Source organism: Rhineura floridana, chromosome 10, assembly GCF_030035675.1.
Source record: "Rhineura floridana isolate rRhiFlo1 chromosome 10, rRhiFlo1.hap2, whole genome shotgun sequence".
NCBI classification, from domain to species: Eukaryota; Metazoa; Chordata; class Lepidosauria; order Squamata; family Rhineuridae; genus Rhineura; species Rhineura floridana.
In genome coordinates, this window is record NC_084489.1 from 76352177 (window position 1) to 76368473 (window position 16297).

General features: G+C 49.8%; 1 protein-coding gene across 1 annotated transcript; it reads left to right on the plus strand.

Annotated features, from left to right (window-relative positions):
- The first annotated feature begins 4440 nt into the window (after positions 1 to 4440).
- MNX1 (motor neuron and pancreas homeobox 1) lies at positions 4441 to 15381 on the plus strand. Its single transcript, XM_061586757.1, has 3 exons — positions 4441 to 5702; positions 11488 to 11648; positions 13565 to 15381. The coding sequence occupies exons 1-3, from the start codon at positions 5039 to 5041 to the stop codon at positions 13934 to 13936; spliced, it is 1197 nt and encodes a 398-aa protein (XP_061442741.1). The 5' UTR covers positions 4441 to 5038; the 3' UTR covers positions 13937 to 15381.
- Positions 15382 to 16297: the final 916 nt, after the last annotated feature.

Below are 16297 nucleotides of genomic sequence, written 5' to 3' on the forward strand. Positions count from 1 at the left end.
GAAGGAGGGACGGCGACTTCTTCAATGAAGGGCTTGGGAGATGAACCTCGTTTGGGGCAACAGCCCTTGAATTCCCAAAACTGAGAGGCGCGGGTAGGTGGGCACACAAAGCTACTTGAAAATCTCTTCGCTTCTGTCCCCTAACAACCCCTGGTATATTTATGTTGATAATTATTAGGACTGCCTTTAAAACAAAACAAAACACTTGTACGGAGACTTCATGCGTAGGACGTATCAGAGGGTGACATGGATCTCCATCATGTGCAAAGGCCAACCAGCTGCAACTAAGGAGCTGGTAACCGTGCTAACAGTGTCAGAGCGGGCTGTGCATTTCCAAGACCTGGTAGGTATCCTTTCGTTGCTTTCTCGACGTGTGTAATAATGAATAATGGCAACTCCACCCCGGCTAAATGCAGTGAGTACCAACCCGCAAACACGACTTAACGTGATGGCACGACATCGCCTAGCTTCCGTGAATGATGTCAAATCGTCCTCGGGGTTTGCACTTCACCCTGCACTACTTCTATAAATAGGTATACACACCAGGCCCCAAGGGTTAATCGGTGACGTGCAGAGGTTTCTTTAGGTTTCCTGGTCGGTGTTCGTTGCAAAAGTCTATCTTCTCAGTTACATCAGATCCATCTTTAAAAGGGGGGGGAATCTGTAGATAAATTATGGCCTTTCAAAGGGGGGGGGGAGAAGAGTGCATTTTACAAATGAAGCGATGAGTTTTACAGGCCCATAATTTATAGGCCGGCGGTGGGAAGGAAGGGGGGAAAGAGCCCAGAAGAATCCTGATTGACTCCCGTCGGAGGCTTGACGATGAGATCACACACCTGGGGACTATTCGCTTCCTCCTAAGGCAACTCCAGGTGTGTGGGCCGCTCCGTCCATTCTCAGCTGATTTCTACGCAAAAAGGTTTGGTGTGACTCAACTCCCCCCCCCAGTTCAATTTAGCAAATAGAAAATCCAGCCCAAGAGATTCTTTACAGCGCAGCCCTATGTATGTTTACTCGGAAGGAAGTCCCACTATGTGAAATGAGGTTTACACCTAAGTAAGCTGGAGCTCTGATGTTTTTGCAAATGGCCTGATTCTGATCTCTTGGCTGCAGCTTGGAATCGGGCAGAGAGCACTATCGGTTCCCTTTGTTTCCCGCAAGGGATGGTTCCTGGATGTCTTTAGATATTTACAAAGAATTAGAAGCAAGTAGAACAAATGATCACATACCATATTGCCTTTGTGTCACTCACTCTTCGGGGATATTCAGCGTCCAGGAAGGAGCCTTTCAACCTCGCTATGAATTGTCCGTGCCCCTGGGATGTTGGGCAGAGCCAGAGAGTAGGGGCAAAGGCTGGCGACTTTAACAAAGAGGAGAGCTAGTTAGCGAACCCCTCCGAGAGGAAAGGGGGTAGGGACAGAGCTCAGTGGCAGAGCAGAGCATATGCTTGACATAGACTGAAAGAACTCTTCAAGTACATGAAAGGTTGTCACACACAGGAGTGCGGGGATCTCTTCTCAATCGTCCCAGAGTGCAGGACATGGAAAAATGGGCTCAAGTTGCAGGAAGCCAGATTTGAACTGAACCCCAGGAAAAACTTCCTGTTAGAGCCATAGAACAATGGAACCAATGACCTAGAGAGGTAGTGGGCTCTCCGACACTGGAGGCATTCAAGAGGCAGCTGGACAGCCATCTGTCGGGAATGCTTTGATTTGGATTCCTGCATTGAGCAAGGGTTGGACTTGATGGCCTTACAGGCCCCTTCCAACTCTACCATTCTATGATTGGCATGCTTAAGGCCCCAAGCCCAAGCCCTGGCAGATTCAGAACCCCAGCCATCTAGGTGTTGCAGGACTCCAGCGTCCCATCATCCTCGATCATTTACTGCAGTGCCTGATGGGAGTCGAAATCGCCAGGAGAAACTCAAGCCAATGCGGGGATGTTTGCCAGAGGGAGCAGATGCAGCATCGGGGGGGGGGAAGAGAGAGAGACCCCTGTCTGAAATCCTGGAGAGCTGCTGCCAGTCAGTGCAGACAATACCGAGCTGGATGTACCAATGGGCCTGACTCGGTATAAGGCAGCTTCCCAGGGGCCCTCCAGCCTTCCTAACGATCAAGCGTTTTGGGGGAGCCTCCCTGCGCCTGTCCCGAGTGCGTCGTTCTTGGTGAGAAGGGGAAAGGCCCTCTGCACATGCTTCGCACTGAGCGGCTCCCCGTTCTTTGAACACGTTTCCGGGGCCTACGAACCTTTGCTCTTCGAAACTTCTCACCGCCTTATACATGAGCTAGAATATCACCATCAGACAAATCTGCAAAGGAAATGATTTGCCAAGTGAAGGAGCGAAACGCGATGCCTTTAGCGCGGTTCGTGGGGCCGAGAGATCCCTGCGGCGACGTCAGTGAACGAAGATTCCAGGCGCTCAAACGTGCTTCATTTTGGCCTATTAGTCATTATATTTTACAAGGCTTTTCAGGATGCGAAGGGCTTTTCCGTCCTTCTTTCACGGGTCCTTCTTTCTTGGGAGGAGACCCCATATTTTCACCGAAGACCCCAAAGGCACCCAAATTGTAAGAAACCCTTTGCCCTCGTGTCTGATCCGTCGCAAAAGCAACGAAGGCCCGGGCACTGTCCAGGTGCAAAGCCAGTCTCTTTTACAAAGGGCTTTTGAAGAAAGAGAGGAACAGGCTGCGGGTGGGTGTTTGCTCTCTTTGTCAGGCTTGTGTCAACGTGACCTTCCGCTCACATCCCCGCCGGCGATTGTGTTCGTTCTCTCCTCCCCGCGCCCTCCATTTCTAACAAGCTGCAGCAGCGTTGGTGCGGTCGGATTCTCTGCAAAAAAAGCAACAAAAACAGTCGCCCGGTCGCTTTCTTACACCTTCTAACTATGTTTGGCCGTGTTTGTGTAAGATAAGGGGGTTTAATAGCCCAATCGACTACACTTTGTGTTGATGGCGGACCTGACTCCCCTGACCTCGGCTTGTTGATTCTTCCCAACTCGTTAAAAAGCTGTTGGCACCGCAGAGGCGGGGAACATTTCGTTTCAGGTGTCCAGGAATTTGAGGAGAAGCTGGAAGTCAATATCCTGACCATGCAAACTACATTTAATAGTCCGAAGAGGGAAAGGATCGTATTTTCACCATGGACAAGGAAAACCGAATTTGCATTTGGTAAGGGAGAGAGAAACCGAGAATATCTTGCTGAAGTGGAACCCACAAGAGAACATTAGCATTTATTTTATTGCAAGGAGAGGGCTGTTTTTCATTCGTTCCTGCAGGTAAATCCCACTGGAATCCGTGCTATTTTTGTTTTCCTGAGTAAGCTTGATTCGTTTCGGACTGCAATGTAATGTGAGGGCTTCTTAAAGCGATTCCTCGGTCTTGTATGATAATGTGGAAACAGAGGAGGAAACGTGAAGCGGGGAGAAAAGCCAAATAGAGGCTGTAGTGCCCCGAGCGGGGGAGAAGCCCCACTGAACTTATTGTGGCTTGGGACTGGACCTCGGTTATGACAACCTGAAAGAAGAACAGCCGATTCCTTTCTTTAGGCGGCCACAGCTGGAGCCGCCGGCTAAACAAAAGGCAACCCTTTGCTTATAAATGGACACTGAATTGCTCTCAGCTCTTTTTTCCTCCTTTTGCGCCTCCAGTTCTGTATCGATAACAGCGTGATCTTCAAACGTTTCTACATGCCTAACTGAATACAGGAGTTGCACTCTCAGCAAAGGTTCGGTATTTTTCTGATAACTTCGTTATATAACATTTCCGGGGAGTAGAACGTTGAGGGCTCTCAACATTCCAGAAACAGCAACATGCCCTTTGATTGGCATTTGTTAGCCTGAAACAATCCCTTTCGATAGGTCAGTTGACGCCGCTCCAACTCGTCTTCAGCCATAAGCCTCTGAAGCAAAACAAGACCCCCCCCCAGTTTTAAATATTTGTGGTCCTTTCCTAATCCAGAAATGTCGCTCGGGTGCTACTCTAAGCATCGTTGGGACCTTGACTGCTGGGAAATAAACATTTTAAACAGAGCGCGAGGAAAAGCTTTTACTCCGCTCGAGAAGCATCAGGCTCAAATCCGATACACCTCGAGCTATCCTAACCTGCAGCTTTATGCGAGCTGCAGAAGAGAATTAAAATGCAGGCAGAGGACCATCCTGCAGTTCAGTGCAAAGGATACATCTAATACCTGCGGGCGCACAAAGCAAAGGGGAGGCTTAGAACTCAGCACCCGGATTGCCTCTCTCGCGAGGGGTCTCCCAACGCTTCCTTTCATTCTCTCAGCATAGTTTTTTAAATTATATTCTCCAACCCCTCGCCTAACAGTGTTTAATTGCAATGGGCTACAGAACTTTCTCCGTTCCAGTAGCTAAGAAAAGCAAAGAGACGTGTCCTCCTCCCCCTTGGATACGTTATTAACGTTAGAGTAGCTGGATACAGCTTCTTAATTTAGGGAGGGAGCACACCCTGAAACTGAATTTCCTGGGAGTTGTTGAACTTCCTTTTCTGTGGAAAACCCCTCTGATGCAGCGTTCTGCGCAAGCCCTAAGCGCGCGCACACCCGGCCAAAGCTGTCTGCCTCCCTCGATGTTGTCTAAGAGTCGCCCTGGCAAAGGAGCAGGAAGCTACCCAGGTGGGCAGGGTCACCCATCCAGGAGCGTTGACAGGTGTGCGCCGCGGCCAATGGGCTGCGCCTGAGCTCAGCTCCGATCACCAATGGCGTCCTGCCTTCCCGGAGGACCAATGAGAGCAGCCTCTGAGCCTTCAAGTGAGCGGAGTTGCCAGGCCGGAGCGCTGTAGTCCCTTGCAGGGCGAAAGAGACGGACGGTTTCTTCCTCCTCCAGGGATCATTTCTGGGGGGCAGGGTGGAGAGCTCTGCAAAGGAGGCACGCTGCTCAGGGAAGGAATGCTGACGGTCTTTTGGCGGCTAAATAGCGGGGGTTGCTCTCCGGTTATTTCTTTGGCTGGAGCGAAATGATGAGGGTGCTTCTATGAGCCCCTTTTCTTTTGAACCCCGCGGGTGCCTTTGATCGCCGGCTGGGATGGAGAAATCCAAGAATTTCCGCATTGACGCGCTGCTGGCCGTGGATCCTCCCAAGGCGGCGTCCTCGACGGCTCAGACTTCGCCTCTGGCTCTAGTCACCTCGCTATCCGGCCACGCCAGCTCCGCTAGCAGCAGCAGCAGCTCGAGCTCCAGCGGCAGTCCGCCCTCTTCGGCCGATCCTCACACGGGCGGCTCCTCGGATTGCCTGCGGACGGAGAGCCCGTCGCCGCCTCGGATCCTCAGTGCGCACTGCGGGTTGGTGCCCAAACCGGGCTTTCTCGCTGGCGGCGGCGGCGGCGGCGGCGGCGGCGGAGGAGGAGGAGGCGGGGGGCACCATCACCACCCGCACCATCACCCCCACTCCCACCACCCCCACTCCCACCCCCACTCCGCCCTGGGACTGCACCCCGCGGCGGCGCCAGGCGGGGCCGGCCTCCACCCCACCCAGGCCGTCCTCTACGGGCACCCCATGTACAGCTACCCGGCGGCCGCGGCGGCACTGGCCTCCCAGCACCCGGCCCTCTCCTACTCCTACTCGCAGGTCCAGCCTTCGCACCCGGCGGCCGATCCCATCAAGCTCAGCGCCGGCACTTTCCAGCTGGACCAGTGGCTCCGAGCCTCCACCGCAGGCATGATCCTGCCAAAAATGCCGGACTTCAACTGTGAGTATCGCCGCTCTGGCGCGGCTGGGCTTGCAGGGCAGAGCGGTTTGGCCCGGCGCAAATGCAACCAATGGCGCCTGAGTCTGGATAAGAAAGGCCTCCATGGAGCAGCGGCACACCGCGATCTGTGTGCGCACCCCTGTCCCTGAGACGCTCCCCTTTAATATCTTGCTAACACCGAGAGGGCCAAGGTCTGTCCTCTGCCATCCGTTTCACCCAGTAGCCCGGGCCTAACCAGGGGGCCCGGAGGGCGTCTGACTTGATTCGTCCCCCCCCCCACAGTATAGCAAAAAGGTTAATCGCACCTCAAAGGATGCTTCTCCCGCGGCCGAGGATGGTGGTTTTGGATGGGTTTTCGGGGGTGGGGGAGGTATACGCCCACGAAAGGCGTCCCAGGCTCGCCCTGGAAACGCGGCGCTGGCTGGCGATGCGAGCGGCTCCTTTGAACCGGAACGAAAAGGCGGGGGACGTGTCGCCTTTCCCAGCAAGGAGGTCTTTTGAAGTCAGCTGCTTCGCGCCGAATGCGTGCCAACGTGCAAGGGGGCTCTGGTTTGTTTGGAAATCGCTCCAAACGCAAACGGAGAAGAGAAGAGGGGATTTGGGGTGTGGGGGGAAAGGCCAAAGATTGTGCACGGGGCCCCGACCTATCTGGAGCCTGCACCGAGTTCTGCGCATCCACCGAATTACCAGGTCAGACCTCACACGGAGGGGGTCCTTCGCCCTCCCAGGCACCGTTTGTAAGTGTTGCATTTGGTCAGTTTTATCCTCGGAGTTGGGGGGCAAAGAGATGCTTCCCCCAACAGGCGGTGGGTGCAGCGGAAGCCCCCGTGGTTTTAATGGAAGGGTGAAGGATATGCTTTTAACTGTCGGCCATCGGGATCGAAAGGTGTGACTGGATTCGCGCCAGAGATTCCTTCCTATAGCTGATCTATATGTGTTTTTAATTGTATGGGGAGCGTTGGAATAACGAAACCGAACAATTATAATCGACTGTTCTTACACACACGAGTTAGTATGTATTAAAAAAGACTGACCTTTTTGATCCATACTATCAACATTCGGACTTCTTGGGTTAAAAATGCAGCTAGGCCTCAGTGAGGCTATCTCTTGTACTTCCCCCGTCCAATGACCCTGCAGTAAGGCCATTTATTTATTTATTTTTAGAGAAGCGACCTTGATGAGAGAATGGATTATTTTATAGTTTTGCTATAAATTAGCTAAGAGTTAATTAAGGCTACTTTCCTTGATAAACTGTCAAAGAGAAAAGTTAATTGCTTCTCTTCCCCAATCCCTTTAAAAAACAAAGACCGGGCCCTTCCAGCAGGGAAAAAAATAATAATTACAAAAGTTGTCAAAATTCCTGCTCCTCCCCCCCCCCAATAAGATGCCCATGTGAATAAATAGCCAACAGAAAGACAATAAGGCGACTTGGGAAATCGCGCGCCAGTGTGAAAACCGCCTCGGCCCTGCTGTTTGCACGTGGGAGACTTTACTTTAAAAAATATTCTGACATTTTAAGAGGTTTCCTCCAAATAAAACTCTTTTATTGAAAGCAAGCATCTTAAAATATTCAGAGTTTTGGTGGTATTGATCCATAAAGCGTTCAGTACCGCCGAAATGAAGCATTTGTTTCACTCTTCCGTGGACTTTGAAATCTACTCAGTTTAACGGTGCTTACACTCGGCCTGGATCTTGCTCAACTCTATTCGGGCTAGAAATGCGAGTCTTTGAAGTGCCTCGCTTGATCCGGAAGGTGAACAGTTACGAAAGGCTTGGTTAGATTGCAGGCTTAGGGACGCCGACTTGCTTCCCAATAAATCTAGTTAAGAATCGGGTGGCAGGAATTTAGGCGGAATTATTTAGAGTACGCATACCGTAGGATTCCGCTATTTGATGCGACCAGAGACCTGAACATGGTTTGGTCTTTCTTTCTGCGTTCCTAAGTACATTTTATTTATTTTTCTATTCTGGTTTATTTAATATCAATTTACCACATTTTTACATCAAAAATTCTAAACTTCTAGAGACTGCGCCCTTATTCTGTCTCAGCCCAACGGAGACAACAGGATTTTAGTTCCAACAGGACACAGAGTTTAGTTACATAGAAATATCAACAAGGTGAGAGTAGACATTTATATCCCTGACATTAGCTGGTGGAAATCTTAAGTCTTTGGACTGCAGGATGCTGTGGATCTAGTAAAGACGTAGGAAACCAAACGACTGACAATTCAATTGGTTTGCAATTCCTTTCCTGGGCGAAGGATCCTATTTCGGATTAATTCTTCCCCCGCCCGCCCCTGTGTGTGTGAGAGAAAAAAATCGTTCCAGAATCTCGCTTGTTTGGCGGTTGTGATCTCTAAAAGCATGCAAACCAGAAGAGACGAGAAAGAGAAAAAGCTTTTAATCATTTTCCAGAAACACAATCAAAACAGAGAAATAATCTCTGGGACCTCCATTTCCTTCCCTTGCCAGCCCTAACCCATCCTCACTTTCCCATCCTGTCTGCAGAATAACCTTTCGTTCGTTTCCAGAGCCTTTGGGAAGAATCACTGCTATGTTTTGGCTCTATATCCATTGAAGGCTAGGCCGGGCAAATCCGATTTCGGAGTCTGCGTTCCAGATTCCTCCTTTTAATTAAAAGGTCGGGTCTAGGGTCCGTTTGGGAATCAGGGGGAGCATTATTGTTTCAAGGGGGCGTTAACTGTAAGCCTTCTCCTGCAACTGATGTGCCCTTTCACGAGGGGTGGCCAGCACTCCTAGACTTCTGCTAGCAGGATCGCTCCCCTTTCTCCTAATTATTAGCTAGCTCTTGGGAAATCCAATAATGGGCCGGCAGGAGGCTTCTCTCCGCTGCGTTGGAAACCCTCCCCGAGGTCGTTCATAGCTGGGCCTCTCCTCCTGGGATTGCACTCATCGCTTTGGCCCAGCCAGGCTCGTCTAAGCTTTTCCTCTCGGGAGCCGGGGTGTTTGGCTGGCGGGCGCTCCGCAGGTTTTTCTGGTCCACTTTCCTGGCGGGGTCCGGCATGGGAAGCCAGGGACCTGTGCGGCAAAATCGGGGGTTGGGAGGCGAGCAAGGCAGGGCGAGTGGAAGCGGCGGGCTGGGAAAAGGGAGGCTTCCCCCGCGGCCCTTGGGATGGATTCCCTGATCCGGGACACCGTGAAGAGGGGCCGGCTCAGTGCTAGAAATCGTCGGTGGTTAGATATCCGAGGAAAGCAACAATCGCCTTGGGGAGCTATCACTCGAGGAGGTGGTCTAGCTGGCAGACGAGCCCAGGATTTGGAGGGGGAAGAGGGAAGCGCCCGCCTGGGATGGCTCCTCTTGGCATCCCCGGGACTGAAGAATGCGCTCGGCTTGGTCTGCCCGGCGGGCCCGTGGTGGGGCTGTCAGAAAGGCAGCGAGTGCCCCCGCTGCCTTCCTTTGCACGGATCATCTCCGCGGCACTTTTGCCACCGTCCAATCTCACCGCCTGATCTGCAAGGAAGGCTTTCAAAGAGAGCGAGCAAATTCATGGGAGATCAGGCTTCTCAATGGCTGCTAGCCACGCTGGCTCTGCTCTGCCTCTGAATGCCAGGTCTGGGGATCGCAGGTGGGGAGAGTGCGTTGGCGCTCAGCGTCTGCTTATGGGGTTCTCTAGGGCAGCTGGCTGGCCCCGTCGTGAAACCGCGCGCTGAGCGAGAGGAGCCTTTGGCCTGATCCCGCAAGGCTGGCTTGGACTCTCTTCCCCGGTTTCCATGCATCACTGTTTGCCGTCAGGGCGCTACCTCAGACTAAGCGTGCTTAGGGGACGTCAGGGATGTTGGAAGTGGGGCAAGAGAAACTCCTGTTTTGTTCTTTTGTTTATGTTCCAGAAGGGGGATATAACGAGGGTCCTCCAGATGGATAGGCTGGGCTACCTTTGCCTGGGATGCTCTGACTGACTTCTTTCCATCTGCTAGACTGATACGTCTTAAGAGAAGCTTATCTGCCCCTCTTCCTTCCGCCCTCTCTTCTCTTCTCCACTGTCCGGGAGAAAGGAGACACCTTTGTCTCTGCTCTCTCTCTCTCTCTCTTCTAGCCATGAGGGCAATTCCCATGCCTGGGTATTGCGCCTTCAACTTAGTTAGAACTAGGTATGCCTTTCTATCTACTATGTATTTCTGTAAATGAAGTAGCTTTTCTTATTTTACTGTCTTAAGTCAGTGATCTCAACGCAGGGTAAAAGCCTGCTACTTAGGTAAAGGCACACACTGGCACACACGCATTTCAGAAGGTTGCCATTCTCTGCTAACATTTATACAAATTTACACAACAAGGGAGAAGGGGGGGCTGGATGGATCCCCTTTCAACCACCGTCTTTCCTCAGGCAAGATTGTGCGTTTGTCCGAATCCTTTTCAAAAAGTGCTTTTATTATTTTTTTTTAGTAAAAATTTCATTGTGTCCAAACCTGTGCCGCTAGATTCCCCACCTATTGCCTGGGTGCTAAAATATCATCATGGATCTTAAAAGAGGTTGTTATGACCAGTTCAGTTTTAGATGGCAAACTCGTTGGCACAAATGGCTTGGCACAAATGGCTCACTTGCTGCCGCCCATAACCCAGCCGTCCCCGTCCATTCCTCTGTGCCCAGGGCAACCCGGCGCTCCAAGGGAGTCCCAGCGTGCTCGTAAGGGCTGGCTCCTAGGAAGGGTTTGCCACTGCAGCCTCATTCAGGCCTGGCGGCTGCAGCCCCTAATCCCGCTTGCTCCCAAGGCTGTCCTGTGGACCTGGAACGGACTTCCGAGTAAGGATGTCTACGGTTGTGCTGGGCCGAACGGAAACCCGCTCAGCCTTTTTGATTTTGCAGTCGGAGAGGGAGACAAGGGGGCATAATAGAGTGATATGTATTTATGGAGGGAGAACACATAACCTTTTAAGTAGAGGCCTTATCCCAGTCTGGGGATATCTTTAATTTGGACTCCTGCAATGGACTCGATGGCCTTATAGGCCCCTTCCAACTCTATGACTCTAGGGATCTGCGCTGAAATTGCTTTTTAAAGATGTTTTGTTTTAATATGTCTTTAAAGATGTTTTAATATTTTTTAAATCTTTTGTTTTTCAGATATTTTAAAGTGTTTTAATGTTTTTGTTGGTCGCCTTAGGCTTCTTCCGGGAGGAAAGGCGGGATGTAAATTAATTAAATAAATAAATTTCACACACAAGCACACATACACACTTATAACAGTAGCGCAGGCGGATCATTCAAAAAGGTCGAGGCACTGGCTTCCTGAAAGAGGAAAGACCCCATGGCTGAAGGAATATGGTCCTAACACTGCATCACTGACTGGTGGAACTACAAGCTACAGTGATGACAGCCAGAGTAGATGGCCTTAAAACAAGATTTTAGACAAAATGAGCATCTCAACCAACCCACCCACCCGTCGCATTGATACTGACTTTTGAATTGTGTGCATCGCTTCCTTTATTCCATATATTACATTTAATTCGATTACAATCTGAAATGCTACAACCGTCAGAGAAATCCTTAAGTGGTCCGCCGAGACTCTCAGCCATTTTCAAGCGGTCAAAAAAGTGGCAGACGGTTTTCAGCCGGAGCCCTTCGGCTTGGTTCACAGGTTTCCCGTGCATTCGCTTCTCTTCCCCGCCCAGCCGCGGGGTCAACCTCTCCTTTTCCAAGGCCTGCGCTCCGCAGGTCCTCCCAGTACGGAGACCTCGCCAGCGGCCGAAAGAGAGGCCCTGCGAGCTGGTGGCGAGGCGTTCCGCCGGCTCTTCCTCCCTCACGCCTCCTGTTCTCTTTCTCTCTCTCAGCCCAAGCACAGTCCAACCTGCTGGGCAAGTGCCGGCGGCCCCGCACGGCCTTCACCAGCCAGCAGCTGCTGGAGCTGGAGCATCAGTTCAAGCTGAACAAGTACCTGTCCCGGCCGAAGCGCTTCGAGGTGGCCACCTCCCTCATGCTCACCGAGACGCAGGTGAGTATCTTGTCGCTGGGGAGGGAAGGAGGAGACGAGAGAAGATCAAGCTTGGCTGACAGCTGACCACGCCCAGGTGCCTTTCCCCACTCTGGGCCCGTCGGGCAGCCTCCTGAGGCAGGAGGCGCTTCCTTCTCTTAGCGCCCCCTTGAGGTCGAATTAGCTAACTAACATGTTAGTGCTCGGGTCACGGGTGCCATTTAAAGCAAACATTTTTTAAAAAATCTGACAAGGTTTCTTCCACACAAAATAAAGAGGGGGGAGGGGGAGTAGTGTTTCAGATGATTTTTTTTAACTTTTAAAGGTATCTCTGTCCTCCCATTCTAATGATGAGAAGCCATTTTACAAAATTTGTAAATTCAATCCTATATCATTTAACCTGGGACTAAGTCCATTGCATTTAATAGGGGTTACTTCTTAGTGTACATTGTACTCTGCACTGTTTTATTAGGGAAGGGCTGTAACTAGGGTTGCCAGGTTCCTGGCCTGAGACTGATCCTGTATCTTTTGGAGAAGAGAAAGTCAGCCATGTGCAGGTATTCTTGCAACACTGTAATGAGAAAAACCACAAGGTGGAATTCTCCCTTCCCCTGCACAACTTTTATAGATACAGAAGACCTCTTGGAGGCCAGGCCTGGCAACCAAGAACCAGCTCTGAACCAGAACAGGCCCCCTCACTCAGATCTAATTTCCCCCATGAATTCTCCAGGTAGGCTTTGCTAAGATGCACTCTGCCTCAGCCTTACATCTGCAAGAAAGGGGGAGGGGTGATAAGGCTCTACTTCCAGGGGTGGTGCAAGGAATGTGGACATAATAGTTGTGAATCACTGGGGACACTTGAGCGGTGGCTAAATCCTGCTAGTAATAATCATCTCTTGATCTGTAAAATGTCCAGTGCCTAAGCTTGTACCCTCTTGGAAGGCATCATGTCATGTGGAAGCTTTTCCTTGGTAGAGTTATTAAATACCCACCTTTCTGATTTTTCTTTCTTTCAAACAGTCCATTATTATTATTATTATTATTAGTAGTAGTAGTATTAGTAGTAGTATTAGTATTAGTAGTAGTAGTAGTAGTAGTAGTAGTAGTAGTAGTAGTAGTAGTAGTAGTAGTAGTAGTAGTAGTAGTAGTAGTAAAGTTCTGTCCCACCCTTCCTGCCAGTAGGAGCCCAGGGCAGCAAACAAAAACACTAAAAACACTATAAAACATCATAAAAACAGACACTAAAAATATATTAAAGCAAAACATCTTTAAAACATATTAAGTCTGTAGTGATAACATGCAAATCTGAAAAATAAAACAAACAAACCAGAAGCATAAAGACGACAAGCCATATCAGATGCAAAGGAAACGGAACCAACTCTCAACCTAACCTACCTCACAGGGCTGTTGCAAACATAAAATCTAGTGGTGGTGGGCATGAATGCTGCCTTGAACTCCTAGAAGGAAAGGTGAGATATAAGCAAGAAGCGAAAAAACAATCCATGGATTAAAAGCTCTGAAAAATAAACTGATATTAATTTGGTACCTAAAATATCACAGCAACAAATAGCTGATTCTGGGGAGGGAATGTCATTACTGCAGTGTCACATTAGAAGAGGCTCCCAGCTGTGATCATTGCCCTGTTAACCTCTCAAGGTGAGAGTCCTCAAAGAACATCTCATGGAACAGGGCAGCTCATAGTCCCAGGTGTGTGTGTGTGTGCTGGCTGTTGCTGCGGTTCCTCAGCAAGATGGACAGGCAATCTGCACATGCTCTGGCTCAACGTCTGATCTGGGCATGATCACCTGGGCCTCATGAAGCCCTATCTGAGAATATTGGTGCTTGTTTAAAGTATTTTCCATGGTACAGCTCTGGTCACATGTCTGCCACTTGATCGCATAGTGTGCTCTCTCTCTCTCCCCCCTCCACCTCCCCAGGTGAAGATCTGGTTCCAGAACCGGCGCATGAAGTGGAAACGGAGCAAGAAGGCCAAAGAGCAGGCGGCACAGGAGGCTGAGAAGCAGAAAGCAGGAAATATTGGGGAGGACCAAGTGGGGGACGAGGTACCGCTGCCTGCTGGGGGACCAGAGAAAAGCAACGGAGGACGCTGCTTGCAGGAGCTCAGGGACAGTGACAGGGAGGAAGAAGAAGAGGAAGAGGAGGAGGAGGAGGAAGAAGAGGAGGATCAGCCTGGACACTGCTGCCCCTGTGGCTCTCCTGACTACTCTGATGGGGATGAGGATGGGAGGCAGCCCCATGGCAGGCAAGGCCCCCCCCACCCACAATTACCCCCTGCCTCAGCTCCATGAACACTTGGATCCCAGAGCCAAAAGCCACCTTCCTTCGCTGGTTCACAAGAGGAACCTCCCCCAACCCCAGATGTTTGCTCCTTGCTGTCTAAGCTGGTGCCTTCCAGCTGTCTTGCTCTACGGCTCCCATCCACCCTGGCCAGCACAGCAGGATCTTACTGGGGCCAGTGAGAGAGTGACTGGGGTGGATGGGAGCTGTAGAGCAAGACAGCTGGACGGTAGCAGGTTGGGGGAGGCTGGTTTAAAGCCATGTGCTCTCAGTGCCCAACCTGACTCTACTGGCCCTCTGTCAGCTGCTCCATGACTCACAATGATTGTCCAAGGTACCAAACCCTGCTCACTCCACATTCCCCAGTCTCCAGCCTCTAGCTCAGCCATATCACATGGGAGCTTTGTTATCACATTCTTAGTATTTTTATTTAATGAATGTATACCCTGCTCTTTGAGAGCTTGTTCATATACAGCAATATTTAAGTCACAACAGTATTGAAAATGTATAATAAAGAAAGTGTTCATTCCCTGACTACACTGAAACAAATTTTACTGACAGCTGGCAATGAAGTGATAAAAATCCAAGCGTGATTGTACGAATCAGAGCTGTTTCAAGTGGAAACATGGAGCCTTTAAGTAAAATAGGGTTGGCAATTCAAGAGCTTCTGCTTTCTCTGCCTGTGGCTTGGCCTCCCCACTTTCAAAGCCCCGGCCTGCTCTCCCTCCAGCACCCTTTTAGCTCCATCTTTGCTACTTTCAATGAATGGGGGTTCATTGTAGTAGTTGGTAGGAAGGTGAAGTTGCCAGCTCTCTGTTTCCACCAAAGTAAAAGAGCCTGCCTCCGGACCTGGTAATGCTTCTCAGGACATTTCAGCTCACGAGCCACAACCAATGGATAAAACCACAAGGCATATACTGGTGGCTGATGGCTTGATGTCAGTGGTGCAGTGGAATATGCTCTGGGTTTTAGTCTGAACTTTCAAGGAGCTGTCCAACCTTGGACATCTCCTTGAAAGTTTAGACTAAAATCCAGGGCGGATTCCACTGGTGATTTGGAACCACCAGCGGACCCTGCAGGTAATATTAAAAATTTGAGCTGTCTCCTTCCTCCGTTGCTATTTAACAGTTCCCTGTTCCACTCAGCAGAAACTATGTCAAATACTGAACCACAGTATTAAAATATGACACTGGAAATTTGATTTCTTCCTCTTGGACACTGTACCCTTTCTCTTCAACAGTATTGAGAGTTTTTGTGCTTAATCTATAGCAAGCAATCTGGGAAACCTGACACGAAGCTTGGAACTGTTGGGAACCTCGGGAGGACAGTATTGTCTTTATTTTTGTACCTTGTATTTATAAAAAGAGAAAAATATCTCTACTTATGCATGCTAAGTTATTAATTGGCTTCTCCCAATGTCCCACCGGTTATGTAAAATAAACAGTTTTGTATTTGAGAGCTGCGTGAACTTACTGAACCAAAGAGCTGGTTTTAGGCTGTGCTTGCATTTCCCTAGGTTTTATGCTGGATCCACAACAAAGCCAATCAGCTCCTATTCAGTGCATGGTTCAATAACTGAATAGGAGGGGAGACTTCCAGAATGCAACTTCTCATGTCTGTGCCGAGATACAAGATTTCCCTCTGTCTGCACAAGGTATACCCCAGAGCTCTGTTGCATCAAATAATCTTACATGCAACTCAATTAAAATGAAGCAGATTTCCACCTTTTTTTTTTTGTTGGTCTGGCAGGCTCCTGTGTCTTAAGAATGGTCAGTCAGGTAGAAATTAACCAGGTAAAGATTTTCCTAGCATTGAGGTGAAATGGCAGGGAAGGCTTAAGCTCCTAATCTTCTGCTTCGTATCACAGCTATCGAAGGCTAACAGAAAATAGGCAACCTTAGGTAGACATCTCTTCCCATTATAAACACATGATTCAGAAGAAGTCCCACTGCTTTTGACTTTTAGTTGGATCAGGCCCACTGATTTTCATTTTATTTCCTTTCATACAATGTGTAGAATGGGGTATTGATGAATATTTCACATTGTTGAGCTGGCTTGCCAGGCAGAAATTAAACTGATACAGATTTTCCTGTATAAAACTCCAAGAATGGAGCTGAATCTATTGTATTTCTGTCTGCCATGCAACTCTTAAACACACAGAGCTTCCGGTAGGAAGACAGGTGGTGACCCCTAGTTCTTGTGGATTTATAACAAGTTAAAGTAGCAGTTAAGATCCTCCATGGCGCAGAGTGGTAAGCGGCGGTAATGCAGCCGAAGCTCTGCTCACAGCCGGAGTTCGATTCCAACTGAAGGAGGAAGTCGAATCTCTGGTAAAAGGGGTCGAGGTCCACTCAGCCTTCCATCCATCCATG